General features: G+C 41.6%; 1 protein-coding gene across 18 annotated transcripts in view; it reads right to left on the bottom strand.

Annotated features, from left to right (window-relative positions):
* Positions 1-15,757, bottom strand: part of cadpsb (Ca2+-dependent activator protein for secretion b) — a 50,376-nt gene that overhangs the window by 2,162 nt on the left and 32,457 nt on the right. For 2 of the 18 annotated variants that reach the window (XM_037251976.1, XM_037251978.1), the window contains 14 exons: positions 15,606-15,729; positions 13,133-13,201; positions 10,899-11,005; positions 9,849-9,878; positions 9,427-9,435; positions 7,680-7,836; positions 7,453-7,594; positions 6,676-6,837; positions 5,390-5,545; positions 5,072-5,240; positions 4,868-4,942; positions 4,711-4,794; positions 4,544-4,576; positions 4,345-4,452 (listed from right to left, as the gene is read on the bottom strand). In XM_037251976.1, coding sequence (XP_037107871.1) covers positions 4,345-4,452; positions 4,544-4,576; positions 4,711-4,794; positions 4,868-4,942; positions 5,072-5,240; positions 5,390-5,545; positions 6,676-6,837; positions 7,453-7,594; positions 7,680-7,836; positions 9,427-9,435; positions 9,849-9,878; positions 10,899-11,005; positions 13,133-13,201; positions 15,606-15,729 — 1,425 coding nt within the window. Of the gene's footprint in view, positions 1-4,344; positions 4,453-4,543; positions 4,577-4,710; positions 4,795-4,867; positions 4,943-5,071; positions 5,241-5,389; positions 5,546-6,675; positions 6,838-7,452; positions 7,595-7,679; positions 7,837-9,426; positions 9,436-9,848; positions 9,879-10,898; positions 11,006-12,379; positions 12,413-13,132; positions 13,202-15,605; positions 15,730-15,757 lie in introns of all 18 variants that reach the window. The other 16 variants (XM_037251979.1, XM_037251993.1, XM_037251982.1 and 13 more) reach the window with 9 other exon arrangements.

The raw sequence follows: 15,757 nt of genomic DNA, 5'->3' as shown, positions 1-15,757 counted from the left end.
AGCTCTTGGATCCCCCTCCACGGACCTCCGACCAGCTCCACTCTGCTCAGACCGAAGCGCTCACGCTCCACCATCACAGCTCCAATTCCGGACCCCCTATTGCTTCCTCACTCCCTTCAATAAAAACTCCACATCCATCTGGGACTCCTGACAGGTTTCTGCATGTAGGTCAAACAACTCGCTAAAACCATGACAGTATGAAACCCTAAGATTAGTTTTAAACCCTAGTTTGAAAGCCTAAGCCTACGTTAATGCTCCAGTCAATGTATTTCACTGGCCAAGTTTGTGTAAACACATAATGCTATTATGGTGACATCAACACCTTACCTAAAATCTTCACTTTAAATTGGATTTCTGACATCACCAAAAAAGATTTAGAATACACAAGAAACAATTTAGCTTTGTCATTCAGCAAACAAAAGAGAACTATTATCTCATCATAATGTACTGGATGATTGTTTTAGTGGGAACTACAGCGATTCGCAACAGCTGCAACAAGCACTTTCTTTTGGTTTTATTACGCGCCGACGACTTCATTGAGTGTTTTTATGGCCCATAAGCACTGAAATTCAAATCATGTTTTTATGTATGAGCGCTTTTTACGTGGAGCAACAGCTCAACAAGTCCTTCCAGAGGTGCTGTAAGGCAACTTTCGAGAAGTGGAAGGACATTGATCCTGATTTTGATCCCTCAACCACTGAGAAGCATTTTCCCCTTTGCATTCTAGTGAGAGAGGACCACCCATGACATCGGCCACTGCTGTAGTTGCTGCCTTTCAAACTTTGAATCACAGATAATGGTCAATCGGAAAATACCATGTATCGTATTGACTCTCACAACAAATACAAAGTTTTTCAGACAGATATGAAGTAAAATGCAGGCGGTCGCCGCCAGACGACCTCATTGGTACCGTTTCCATCCTCAGGAAAAAAAAAAAAAAAAACTGACATCAAATTAACTATTACAATCATTCGGTCATTCATTCTTTTCTCTAATTGTCCAGTTTGGTCATGCTCATCCGTATCGCTCGGTGCACGGCGGGCCCGACAAACACGCAATCATAAGCAAATTGGGCCTTTAGATCAGGGGTGTCAAATTAATTTTTTTTGCGGGCTGCATTGTAGTCATAGCTTCTTTCGGAGGGCCATTATGACTGTCAACCCATATAAACGTATGAGCACCTCATATTATATACAGTAAAAGCTACAAAACAAACTGACAAATAACTCGTTTTCAAATCAGATGAGTAAAAACTGGTCAAATATTTAAACAAAAAGATATTAAAAGTGAAGACAATTTGCAATTCTAGTAATGACACACGAATTTGATGCACAATTTGTCTTCGCGGGCCACATAAAATGATGTGGCGGGCCGTATCCGGCCCCCGGGCCTTGAGTTTGACACCTGTGCTTTAGATGAATTCAAAATAATGCTTACTTGGCATTCCAGACTTTATGAGATATCTAAGAATTAATTGTACAAAGTAGTCCATCTATTTCCCAGACACTGAAGATGGGCAAGTGCATGTTGTCATAGTTTGGGTTCGCGTGTCTGTGCTCGCCCCTCCCCTCCTGTGCCCTGATCAATGTGATCACCCTTACCTGCCTCTCGTTAGCTGTCTTGTATTTAAGTCCTGTCTGCCCCTCACTCCTGTCGGGTTGTTTGCGTCTTATGTCTTCTTGTATTTCTAGTTGCTTGTCTGTTCTCGTCTTGTTTCGTCTTTCTGTTCAGTTATTCTTGTCCCTAGGCGAGCCTCTATAGTCTGTCTTTTGAGTTCCTTCAATAAACCCTGGTCCAAGCTGCATTTGGTCGCCCAGCTCCATTCACTTCATGACAAAAAAACTGCAAATGAAGCGGCGGGGCAGTAAGGGAAATGTGCTGATTGCACCAATCGTGGTAGAAACGTGGCCTTGCAATTTGGAGGCAAAACAACTAAGGTGAGCTTTTACTGGCAAAAGAAAAGTAGGAATGAGAGTGAGTAAATGGTGCGCAGGCGGGGTTGAAGCAGTGCTATTTTCATGTAGCTTGCTCTCTGCTTTGGCCCACACTCGGGTTGCATTTAAGGCTACAAGAGAACAGCATCGCAGCAAGTTGAAATCAAACCTCTAAGAAGCTTTCATTGGGTCCAAATAAAAAAAGGCTAGTCGCGTCCACCGGTTGGCTTTCACCTGAATTTGCTAAGGTGAATGGATGGAGGGTTTTTTTTGGACTCAAGAAGGGAGGTGCGGAGGGGAGCGGGTTCCGGATTTATGCAGATGCCTGTCCACTTGACAGTCGAGTCGAGCGTGCAGTGCATGCAGACCTGGCAGGTGTGTGCGTGCTGAGGAAGAGGCTGCTCTACGGCATGTGTGCAAAATGAGCCACAAGTCTGAGGAAGAGGGTCATGCTAGAAGATGTACACAGGAAGATTATTTGACTCCAAAAAATCATGCCAACCAACATAATGTGAGAAAACAACACAACACTAGAGATAAGTGCCACTTTTTTTTTTTTTTTTCCACTTCTTGGTTCGTCAGTGGCTGTATTGACGCGACCCTGATACATTTTTACAGCAGTTCTGCCTGCACACATTACGGGTGGAATCTTCCTCACCAACATTCCGACACCTAACTCTTAAAACTACACATTTGACCATCTTTTTGCTTCCTTATATTATCATTAACAATATATATATTTTTTTACCCCTCAAATAGTGGTCATCACTCAACTTTAATCAAATGGAAACACTAATTTATTCATATTGAAAATTACTGTTACCGTTTATAATGCAGACTGTATTGCGTCTGTCTGTCTGTCCATCAAGCTGCCCAATTGATTTAATTTCATCCTGCTAATGATTTTTGCCTGCCACAATTAGTGGCAAGTTTCAATTTATTAAAATCAAGTCATATTTTCTATAATTTTATATGTGTAGGATTTCTTTGTTTATAGTTTTTTTTATTATTTGACAAATGCAATATTGAGTATTTATACTTGTGAGTTTCAGCTGTTTTCCTTACAGGTAATGTTGTTTGGGAAACTTTTCCACCATTGAAGGCTTCTGATTGGCTGCAGTGGACCAAGTGATGACAGCGCCCCCTATTGCTGCAACATGCACTTGGTATTGATTCATTTATTCTCAAAGTGTGTATGTCTTCTGACACCGTAGTGGATACAAATTGCTTGTGTAAATGTGAAGTTAGGGTACTCGTAAAAAAAAAAGCACTGCATGCCATTGCATGCAGAGTTGGAACTGCTGTAAAAATAGCATCTAGATATATATCCTGTAAATAAAGCCACTGTCGTTTTTCTCCACTAGAGGAGGCAGCAGGAATGGTGTTAATAAGAAGAGACCAAAAAGGGTTGAAATAAGAGAGATCGAGTAGAGCCAGCGCAACATTGAAGGATGGCTTTGACATGCATGCAAAAGTTGATGGATGGATGGATGGATGGATGGATGGATGGATGGATGGAAAATGCATTCAGATGAGAAGCAAACAGATAAGGAACGAAAAAAAACAGACATCCTAAAGTCGCTTTGAAAACGCGGCTTCGACTTGAGAAGAAGTCACCAGAGAAAGTTGAGGCTTTTGGGGGAGGCCACACAGAGGACACCAGGAGAAAGTGAGGACACAGACAAGGAAGGATTCCAGGGCGGGCCTCCTCGCACACAAAAGCAGAGCCACTCCAAAAAAAAAAAAAAAACATACATAAATCAAAGACAAACAAAAACAGATTCGTCTGGATCCCGCACAAAACTTCTGCGTGTCAACCCCATCTCACTTCCTCACGCCGCGGCGTCTCGACATGACGTGAAAGCACACACAACACAGCATTATGTGTCGTTGACACCACACATGGAGGACACATTGCTGTCAATGTATCCCGTCAGGATTATGTCGGGCTAAGACAGTGCTCTCCAGCCTCCAACACATGAAAACCTGCCTTGTGAGCCCTTTACAAGTTCGCATTTCCACTAAAGGCTCCTCATGTGTCTGCCTGAGGGAGTGCTCGCTAAGCATGCACGAAATGTTCTTTCCAGAGAGCACTGCTTCATATAATCCTTTTTTTTTTAGGGGGGGGGGGGGTGCTTTTATGGACTCTTTGTAAATAAAAGCTTTTTTTTTTTTTTTTTTTAAATAGACAAAGGCCCAAAAGCACTGTGGCAATGCAGACCGGAATGCTGAGGGCAGCAGCTGAGCTTGACAGAGAAAAAAGAGAAGAGGACAGAAAGGACAGGAAGAAACACTTTTCCTGCTCTCAACGAAAAACAAAACGGGACTTATCCCCCATCTGCCCTGTTGTTTTGCCACATTCTGTAGGGCCCCCTCCCTGCTTGAGTGGAGGAGACGGCATTTTACTTACATCAAATAACCTTTCTATATACACCTCCTCATTGACCTTATCACGCAGCATGTCCTGAGAGTGGCGGACAAAGGTCACGTAGCCGTCGGCCACGTCCATGCCGGGTTTCTGCAAAACAAACACACGGTTGGCTGACTTACTGTCGTGACCCGGAGAAGCGAGTCCACTAAAAAGTGTGTAAAGGGGGGATGCCACTTACAGGTACGTCCACATATTTGGAGGCGGCTTTCACCTGAAAATGCAAGCAAACAAATCCAAGGGGCCATTTTGTATAAAACGCATTCAGAAGATTTGACTCAGTCCAATTTCAAATCTGAAACTACAAAAAATTATAAATATATTCAGAATTGTGAAGCGTCATCTCACCGTGAACGAGAGGAACGAAGAGAACAACGTGCCTTCATCGTATCTGGATATCTTTGCCAACACTCCCTCTAGAATGGCGACAAACTAAGCAAAAGAAGGTAAATAAATGGTTTGATCCATGCCAATGATGTCATCAAAGTAACACGTGACTTGGCACCTTTGCAACGAGGTGCTGAATCATGTCCCGCACACTTTCCTCAATCAGTTCATCTATTTGAGAGTGGATCTGTTTCTGCAGAGTAAGAAATCATGTTATCAAAGTTATTGCTTTGCATTGGATAATTAAATTAAATTAAAATGACCTAAATTAATTAATAATAATTAATAATATAATTTTAATTATCATTAAAAAAAAAATTACTTTGTTTTTTTCTTTGCTTAATTCCTGACCCATCTCCATCGCACACAGTTTGGCCGACTGGTCTTTAGCATCGACCATCACGTTGAACATGGTGCACAATGTCGGAGAAATGCGGAAATCTGTCGACTTGCTGCTCTTTGCCAGTTTGGACTCGAACGCCATCCTGGTGCTGTTTGGAAGGCATTGAGGACACAACATAATTGTGCAAATGTTAATTGTTTATAATAATAATAAATAATAGTATTATGATAAAGGCTACTATAAATACTGCATCAATTTGATTGACTATGCAGGGGCGGAGCAACATTTTCCACTTACCGCTTAACGCAGTTCTCGATCATGTTGCTCGACATCAGCTTGATGCGACTCTCCAGGTGCTTGGCGAACTCCTCCTCGGGCCAATGGAGGTCTCGGATGAAGGTCTGGAGGGCGTCCAGCTTCCAGAACAGGTCCTCGGATGTCCCGGAGCCATTGCTGCCATTGAACCAAATGCAAATATTTAAAATATCATGGCGGAAGATGGCCGGAGGGGTGAAAGGTCAGGGAAAGAGGGAGGGTGGTGTTGAGGGATGCTGCTCCTCGCCACTTGAGAAGTCAATTGACACGCACTGACTCGTCCGTCCAAATTGGTGCATGTGAGGACAATCAGTGTATACGTGGGGAGGAGCGGGAACTTTTACGGTTACAAGTCAATCAATAATCATGCTCTCTGGTATGATTATTGATCGGGGTTGTGAGGAGGCCGCATGCGGGTTCAAATTACAAAGGGAATGGCGGCATGAGAGAGGACATCTCAGATGGCGCTTAGTGATCGAATTCTCCCAAATGGGCACGTCCCCTCTGCTGCCCCCCCCCCGGAAGAACGACCAGACTCAACATGCGTGAGTGGAGTCTGTTGCGCAAGTGCTGCCAGGATGGACGGTGATAAAACAAGCAGCCGCCGGCCTTTTTACCGTCATCCCCACCCCAGCCCTACCCGCTCCTTCCAGGCCGCCATCTCAGCAACCAATCAGAGGCGGTCAAGATCGTAAAACCACTAAAGCCCCACTTGGAGATGTCTGGTCTTGCAATTGATTTTAAAAAGGTTTTGCCTTGGGGAAACATACAGCATGTATATACTGTAGGCGGAAATGTACAGTATATACATGATTTCTTTTCCGGGGGGGGGGGGGGGGGGGGCAGTGACTGCGCCATCACATCTCAAACTCAACAGCATGCATGTTGAGACAAATGACCTCATCTACTCTTGGAAAATCCTTGGCATGAACATGAACTATTTTGACATTAAAATCACGTGACATGATTCGAGCAGAAATGTGTCATAATCAGACCTGACACATTTGTTGATCATGTTTAGAATGTATATTTATGACTTTGTTAACTCTTGACCGTGTGTGAGTGTGTTCAAAATAACTGCAATCAATTTGTGTGTCGTAATTATTTTACAGAATCAGGTCAAATCCTTTTTTTACCATTTGAACAGTGATAGATCCTTGCGATAAATCATCACTTTTCCAATATATTCCTAAATGTGGAAATCTTCATGCCAAGGCATTCTCCATTATTTGCTCAGTAAAACTAGAGTGAACTAGTTGAATACACACTCAGAGTCATATATAGCAGCCATCCACGACGGAGTTGAAAAGCTAGGCATTTGTGGAAGGTTAACTGACAGTCCCGCTACTGGAACGGGCAGATTTGGTACTTTGGGAATTTGGAGGTTGACATTTGGTAGATTCACATTGGGCAGATTACTTGTTAAACTCCTGCAGAAGAGACAGACAAAAAGAAACAACAAGAACAAAAAGAACATAACAGTGGCGTGGGAGCAGCAGAATGCTATGTGACACTCATTACTCAACAAAAAGATTGGAAAATAATACATGCAAACAAATGCTCGCTGTGTGAAAAGACCTACGGCTGGACAAATAAAAAAAAAAAAAGCCAAACTATCTAAAACAAAAATCACTTTTTGCTATACTTTTCTTTATAGAATCAAAACGAGCGAGACCGTGAAAGCCACAACAAATGATAAACAAGAGCAACGGACTGGAGGCCTTTCGTCTCTGGCAACATGTCAAAAGCACGAATTATGAAGGTTGGTGAACACAAAACAAACAAAAAGAAATATTAGTCTCTGATGTGCTGCAGAGAAACGACTATAAGACATTAGTCAGAGGTGACAAACATATTTACACAGCACAATAATGTTTGCCTATTTGATCCATTAAAAAAAAAAAATTCTGCCCACACATGGCTTGCTCATGACGTTTGAAGGAAGCCTTGGTGTACTTTACAGATGCTCTCCCAAAATCGCCGTCAGGCTCCCATTACAAAAACGAGAGACGAAATCCAAGAGACGAGCTACAAAGGCTCCTTACTTTACAGGTTCCCAGGATTCCCGCTCAAAGCCCTTGTGAATTGACTGTGCGATGGAGGACTCCATCAGATCCACATATCTAACCACCAGAGGAGCATACAGATCCTGAAGGTGCTTGTGGAATTTTCCGTTACACAGATGATCTACATAGAGAAGGACCGGAGAAAAAAAAAAGTCTTTCAGTCGAAAAAATGGCCATATACAGTATATACGATCCAAAACTCTTACAGTCTGTTCGCAGGAAATCGTTAAGAAGTTGAAACAGCGGGAAGCTGTCCCAGCTCTCGGGCGACTGGATCTCCAGAGCGGCGTCCATGTCGATGGCGTAGAGGGCCAGGAAGTTTTCGGCGTGCTCCACCATGAGGTCAGTCCACCATGCAAAGGCCTGCAGAGGAAGTCAGAGGAAAACGGGAAGCAGGTGAAATGGGACACAAGGAGGGAGGGCAAAGGGGAAAAACAATCAGGCACACTACTTGTGAAGAAGGAAACTTTCTGGATCCTATTCGACATATTTATTATACATATTATATTACGACATATTGTTATTATGACACTAACAGATACTCGACTTGGATGTAGATGTATAGCCCGTGTCAAAAGTACCTAAATAAGCTCTGGCAATTTTGCATTCAGTATACAATCAACCTAATCACATTTTGCTCTTCCCAAATTGACCTGTTTTAATGTACCGTATTTTCCGCACTATAAGGCGCACCTACAAACCTCCAATTTTCTCAAAAGCCGACAGTGCGCCTTATAATCAGGTGCGCCTTATATATGGACCATTACTGAGCCACTACATCAGGCGTGTCCAAAGTCCGGCCCGCGGGCCAAATGTATATATCTTATATATGGACAAAGTTTTAAAATGGGCCATTCATTGAAGGTGCGCCTAATAATCCGGTGATCCTTATAGTGCGGAAAATACGGTAGAATCTAGCCACGGAAATTCACTGAAAATTTCAACCAGTCAAATTTGTCTTTCAACACACTAATATTCCACAAGATGGCACCAAAACAGCAAATAGGTGAATTTTCCAGTAAATAACCAAGAATAGTCTTAAAAACATTGCAAATAGGTGATTTGTTGAATAGCAAAATGCAAACATGTGGCAGGACAGTGTTTATTGTGATAGTAATTTGCGGCAGTGTAAAAGTCCACCGTAGCTTTGCATCGTACTGTACTAAGAGGTGTTATAGGATTATATAGTTAGTAGTGATTGGACAAAACACCTCTCAGTAGGACAGTGTTAGTGAGATGCTCCATGCTTGTTAAACAACATGCTTAGTCAAGGTATGTAAGCGTTCGTACGAAAGCGTGGAACTGCCAAAGTGGACTGGCAAATACGTTTGAACATGCATTTGTTGAAATTGTTTACTCCACATTGGCCGTTCCATGCTTCCGGATGTGTGTGTGAATGTGTGTTGTGTAGATAAGATTGGAGCCTTCCTCCACTTTGTGGATATCTTGCAGATTTGGCACTTTTTACTCATGCAGATGTGCCACTTCCCTGCATGCTTTGCTGCCAAGCTGAGAAAAGATGAGCTGTGCCACCATTCAAATCGGCGACAAACAAAAACCTCGAATCCCTCGCCATGTGAATGCCGCTCATTACATGCACGTCGTCATCATCCTCGGATCCTTCAATTCAGCGCACAGCATCTCCGATTAGCAAAGTCGGACCTTCCATTCGGGCTCTAGGATGCCTTGAGATCTTTCGTGGCAGTCCTACTTACCTATCTATCCACTTAGCCACCGCTGAGAGCTAAAACAAGCGCTAGTGGGAGACACAAGCAGCAAACAAACTCTCCTCCACCGTGTTTGTGGAAAAACAAGAAGGCGGGATTCCAGTTTCCAAAGGTGGGGAATACTCAAAGGTGGTAAGCCAAGAGTGAGTACGGGCCTCTCTACAGTCAATGCAATCAGTCCAGAGGGGACATGCACATAACTCATTCCAGTGTTTTGATTACGTACCTCTTTTCCCTACATGGACAGGCATCAATCACAGTGAGAACACAGGAAGATGAGAAAGATTGTTTTTTTTGTTTTGTTTTTTGAGGCAGGGTTTTTTTGTGCGTGTGGTAAACTTAGACAGCAGGGGGGGTGATGGAGAAGGAGGAGCTTAGTGGGGAAGAATGCTTGGACAGGAGCGGACATTAATCGTCAGATGGAGAAGAAACACATTTATGGCGGATTAAAGTCGGAGGTTCACATGGAGCATACTCGTTCATACCGGTTCAGCATGCTGTTGGGAGAGCAAGGAAAGCTCTTTATGGCCCGATGAACATGCGCTATGATCACAGTCATGTTGTGCAAGCTTCTCTTATTGGCTTTTTTTTGTGCGTGACAAGGACTGAAAGGAGGAGAGGGGGGGTTAAAAAATCAAAATACTGTACCGCTTGATCTGCAGAGCTTGTGACTGCCGCCTGTCGAGCATATTCAGAGAGATACAATAAATCTGCTAGATCTGCATATTGGTACAGATGACACCGGGTCGTCACGCTTTTTTTTTCTATGGCAGCTGTTGCCGGTGAAGCAAACTTTGTTTTGTGAATACTAAGAGTTTACAGATGCTACATTTTTTCCACTTGTTGCCATATACAAAAATAATTAAAGTAGAAAATATAAATTGTTAAGTCTTGCAGAATTCAACTTTGGTTTGTTTTATTGGTTGTGTAAAGAAAATGTGCACTATTTTTTATCATTTGAACTTTTTCTCATATCCACTTGATTTGTTGGGTTAAATTTTGAGACGATGTAGGAGCATTCTAGTTAATGACAACTATTGAAATCACTAAAACAAAAATGTAATAATAATTAGTTAACATAACAATAGCATTTCCTTAAAAAGATAAAAAAAAAAATATTATTATATATAGATATATTATATTAGAAAATAAGTTTCATCTTTGCCCATTAATTTCATACACGAGTTAATTTAAACATTTCTTTTGGCATCACTGTACGACCGTAAGGAAGGTCAGGCAGACGGTTGGTAATTGCAGTTTTCTTAACTTTACTACGCAATTGTGACCTTTTTACGAATCTTGCACTCAACAAATACATTATATGAAAATTAATAGAATTCTAACTAAAACAAAGCATTAAGAATAAAATAATAAAATCGAACAAACCCACTCTAAAAATTAACAAACAAAAAAAGTCAAAATAAAATTAAAAGGACAATGAAAGAGTCTACACCTGTACGGGAGGCCAACAAAAATGTGCAATTGGTGGCAAAGATTCCCCTGACTGCATTTTGGACACCACTTGCTTGGATTCTGCTGCAGTCCTTTTTTTTTGTTTAATCTTAAATTCATCTCAAAGAATGACTTCTTTTTTTAGCAACACATGGATGGAAGCAGTTTTGCTTATCGCAGACTCATTCAAGACTCATGGAGATAAGCGCCCGGGGATTAGAGTGTTTTGAGGAGCGTCTCACCCACCTCGGCGTGGTGCTCCTGGTTCTGTTGAAGGACCTCGATGACTAACTCGGCCAGGCGAATGGTTTCTTCCAGCTTTTTGGCGGGGGTGACTAAGCGGCCCGCATTCTCTGAGACAGAACCATGAGGGTGAAGAAAGGGTGGTTAGTCAAGCACAGAACAAAATACTGAGGGTGAAAGGGACTTCTGTGACTAAGATAAGACCTTTTCAGGACAATAAACTAAGCGCTTGATATTTATTCCAAATAGAAGGATGCTCTCACTCTGAGTGCATGTAGGGCTGCGGGATAAAAAGCAACACGTGACATTGACAAGGTGTCAAGCTCGTGTGAAGTCGACACGCAAAATGGAAGTGCAATGTCACATAAAGAAAAATGCACATTGCATTGATGAAGCGGTTGTATTTGGAGCTGCTTCAAGTAACCAGTCATACAATTATTATTTTTTTAAATACAGTATTGGTATCACTTGACCTCGACATCAAAAGAGGCAACTTTAGGTTTATATTTTGCAAACAGCTTCAAATGGCATGCTTATTCATTGCGGAGGCGGATGGCATGACAGTCTCGCAGTGGAATGATGTACATCATGAATTTAACATGTAACTCAAATGAGAACACATACACAAACACACAAACACACACATGTAACTCAGGCCCCTTAAGAACATCCAATTGAGGGAAACTTCTTTTGTAATTTACAGTCTATTGATCTAGGTTTAATATATCTCCAAAACTAATTTAAAAGCCTTCACTACAAGTGTCTACATTGCATTAAACTACATAAATTAATGACTTTTATTTATTATATTTGCTGTGGTTAAACCGCAATTGATGCTGTCAACAAAAAATATTAATTGATTTGGAGAATACGCCGTTGCTTTGACAGTGAATGACATTATTTGGCTTTATTTTTGCATTATTACCGGTAGCAGTAAAATGAGATATAAAGTCATTTGAATGTGAATTGGTTAGGCTAGGGCCAGTTTGAGTGTTCATACCATAAACATGCATATAGTGCAGTATATTATCCGTTTTTATAATATACTTTGAGGAAGAAGAAGCTACACATCAATTAACTACTCAAAGCATGCAGGTATATGTTTTGTATACATAATTCAGTATACTGTATTAAATACATGTCTGGCATGTATATTGTGTACTCTGTATATGTGCATGTATATTGTTTATATTACACAGTGGACCCTCATACTCGTGGTTCGGCATATACATGGATTTACAGAGTTTTTTTCAATATTTTTCATTTTGGGGTGATTTATTTTTTGTTCACATTTCCCCACATTTTTTTGGGGGGGGAAATTAAATAGATTTCCCCGCCCAAGGCAATAAAATTATATGTGGATTTTTGCTAGTCATGTGACGTCTCTGTTCAAATCCCTCGCGAATAGCGGGGGTCCACTGTTTGTGTGTGCAGTTTCGACTATAACTATGTGTTTCTAAGCCAGAAACAAAACATGAGTTCACCTGGATCCTTCTGATCCTTTTGACCTTTCTCAACTTCAGCGCGAAAGGTGGGAGAGAGAAGATAAACAGATATTTAGAATTAGAATGCTAAGTTAGCTGTTTTCGGGGAGGCGGTTCTTAAGGGAAGGTCTCGGCCCCCATCTGATAATATGAGGGCTTCAGCTCCAGCAAGTAAGAGTCTAGGCAACAGACAGGTCACGAACATCATCACAACAGAGACGCTGTAACGTAACCTGTGAATGAAAAAAGTGGTAAGATGCTTGTTAACAAACGCACAAAAAGCTCTTTAAGACACACATTAAGACATCTGGCGGGATCAGACAGGACACACTGAGCGACTGGCCTAAGATCAAATTAGGACAAACAAAGCGCTTCCGTTGATGTCCACAACCCCCAATTGTCCCAAGCCTACCTGTTGGGCACGGCACATCATTTGACACATGATCAGACCACATGACTGGAGGAGATATCAATGTAAGCAATGTAAAAATGCATTCAAGTCAAAGGAATGTGCATTGAAACCAAAAGAAAGAAGCTCACAGACCAGACTGCTCATTCATACCCACCCCAAGCAGATGGTTCGAATTGAAACAAAAATGGCTGATTCTGTGGTGCTGCTCGGATCTCCCGACTGCTTCTTTTGGACACTCAGTCTCACACATAAAAGCAAACAGATAAATCAATACGCATGGCAGAGAGAGGGAAGGCCGAGCAGGGTATGAGGTGTGAGGGTTTGGGGGTGAAGGTACTCACGGATGGTTAAATCCATCACTTGAGACGCCAAGCAGAAGACAGGGTGCTCAAACATTTCCCTCTTTTTTCCTACAAAAAAAAAGGATCGGGGCATGCAAGAGGCAGGGGTCAGACGAGGGGATGTTGGAGGCGCCAAGCTGATGGGAGGACGGTTGTCCGGGTGAGACCGAGAGTCAAATGTTCTCGGGGTAATTGCAAAAAAAAACAAGAGACGCCTCATGAAGACAGCGGGAGGTCAGCTGACAGAGCGGAGCAAGATAGTAAGGCTGTCTCTCCTTAATATCTTTTTAGCACACTGAGCAGTTCTTTTCGAGGCATGAAACAGCGGCGGTGTGCAGTGGGGTGGCAAGACCATCAGGCTTGTGGGGGATAAAGTACTCACACGCTAAAGTGCATACCCTCAAATGCACTGGAATACAGAATAAAAAAATATTTGTCACTATCGTCGTTTATATATGATGCTGGTATAATTTCTCGATGCAGAAAAAAAAAAACGTCTGCAAAGATCTATCAAGAGTGTATCGACTTGTTGGCAGGATATTTTATGGTTACGCAATCCGGCAAAACGGCAGGCGTGCGAGTCAAAAGTTCTCTGTAATTATTTTGACTGAATTATGAGATGCTAAAATGATGTGCTCAGCCAACTTCAAGTAACATTGATTCCGAGAAGTACATTTGACTCCAAGAGAGCTTCATTTAAAAAAAAAAGTGTTAAATTAAAGTACAGATCTGTAAATGAAAAATCTAATTAAGTAGAGTAACAAAATTAGTTCCCATCATTGGCCCTTTCCATTATCTGATTTTTTTTTTCCCATAAGTTCCCTATTGTAAGATTCATCCATCACAAGCTGTATTGTAATGTCGCTGCCGGGATTTTCTCTCACTGATCAAGCAGCTATTGAGCGGTCTACATGTCAATCATATATTCACATCCCCACTGCCTGGTTGCATTGCCACTTTGCTGCTTGGTTCTTGGAGCATGACTCCACCCACTGCCACACACGACATCATTGCTTTTTTATGCCACGCAAAGTGCCTGCGAGTGAATCGAGATGACGTCTCAAAGCACATGCAAGGTGGCTTGGAGCCGATCAATCCCAGCATCCCACTTTACAAAACGTCACCCGATAGCTCACCAAGCAACCGTGTGGGAGAGGAGAAGTAAGCAGAGTCGACAGGGAGGATAGAGGGAGACAGAGGTGGCAGGAGAGCTGCTGGGATTTTCAGGCAGCAGGGGGACGGGGGTTGTTAAGGGAAGGTTGAGAGGACTTCGGGGGTGGTGTTAGTAGAGGTGATTCCTTTGGGAGCTGTGACTCAGAGAGGACCGCCATGTCCACATTGTCGAGGAGTCACCACAACGACAGGTATCAGCTTGGACAGATTTCAGGGCTTTTTTGGAGGGGGGAGTTGAATGCATTTTTACTCACACACACCTCTGCACAAAGGGTAAGTTGAACTATAGAACAGCACAGAGCTAAAGCGGGCCTGAAATAAAGGAGAGAGTTATTGAACTGAGACAGTGAGTGAGCGAGACATCATCTGGGACAAAAGAGGGCGGAAAGACAAGTCGAGTCTCTTGCTGTCTTTTGTTGCTCTGAGGAACAAGTGCCAAGCAGACTGTGTTTACATTGCAGTTGGTCTAGTATAGAAGAACTGACCGGTATGATATTTTTTTTTTTTTCTTAAAAAACAAATTACGATTACAATATTTGTTAGCGTGAAATTCCGATAACCGATTAATCGTCCGATTAAATTAAATAAATACATATGTAAGGAATAAATGTAGTTTGTTGTTTGGTCTCTTAACGGTTCCAACTCTTTTACAGTATACTGCCATTTCACATTTGTTTAAATTTACAACCATGACAAAATCTGCAAAAATCTGATTTTCTTTTTTTTTTATGTGGGGCGGTGATGTTTGAATGTCATTATATTCATCTAATGCTGTATTTTGTTAACGTTTATGAAAAAAATAGTCAGATAATTATATCAGTTAGTCTATTACTTCAGGCCCTAGAACTACATATTAAAACATATATATATTTTGATGCAGATGTGGATAAGAGTGCATATTCTGTAGTTCCACACTGTTTTAGTACATTAAACACAAACACAAATACATTAGCATCATCATAAAGAAAAGATATTGACAATCATCAACAAAACACATTATTGCTGAATTAATTTGTCTTTGATTAAAAATATACACCAAAAAATACATTCATGTTCCACATCATCAACTTAATATTTCTGTTTACCTAAAATATCAAATTGAATGTCGATTAATTTGCAAAGTACATTAATGCGGATTCAATGAGAGACAAAAACAGTTAGAAGGGGTTGGAACAACTTAGTGTAGAATCTATGACATAAAAATAGAAAAGTTTCTTCTGTCACCCAAAACAATTACTAAACGTGCCACTTTGGATACATTTACAGTCATAATCCCCCAAAGAGAAGATATTTTGATTACCTTCAATTTTAGCATATTCTTTAATGCGTTGGTAGTTGAGGTTGGCGGCCTGCTCCAAACATCTGCGGATGACCCCTTTAACTTCCTCTGGAGGGACGGGTGTCACAATGTCCTTCATCAGGACCTGAGGCCGGGTCATAGTTAAAGAGAAT

The sequence above is a fragment of the Syngnathus acus genome, chromosome 5 (assembly GCF_901709675.1).
Source record: "Syngnathus acus chromosome 5, fSynAcu1.2, whole genome shotgun sequence".
NCBI classification, from domain to species: Eukaryota; Metazoa; Chordata; class Actinopteri; order Syngnathiformes; family Syngnathidae; genus Syngnathus; species Syngnathus acus.
The sequence above is the reverse complement of the archived record's forward strand: the minus strand, read 5'-3'. Positions and strand labels throughout refer to the sequence as shown.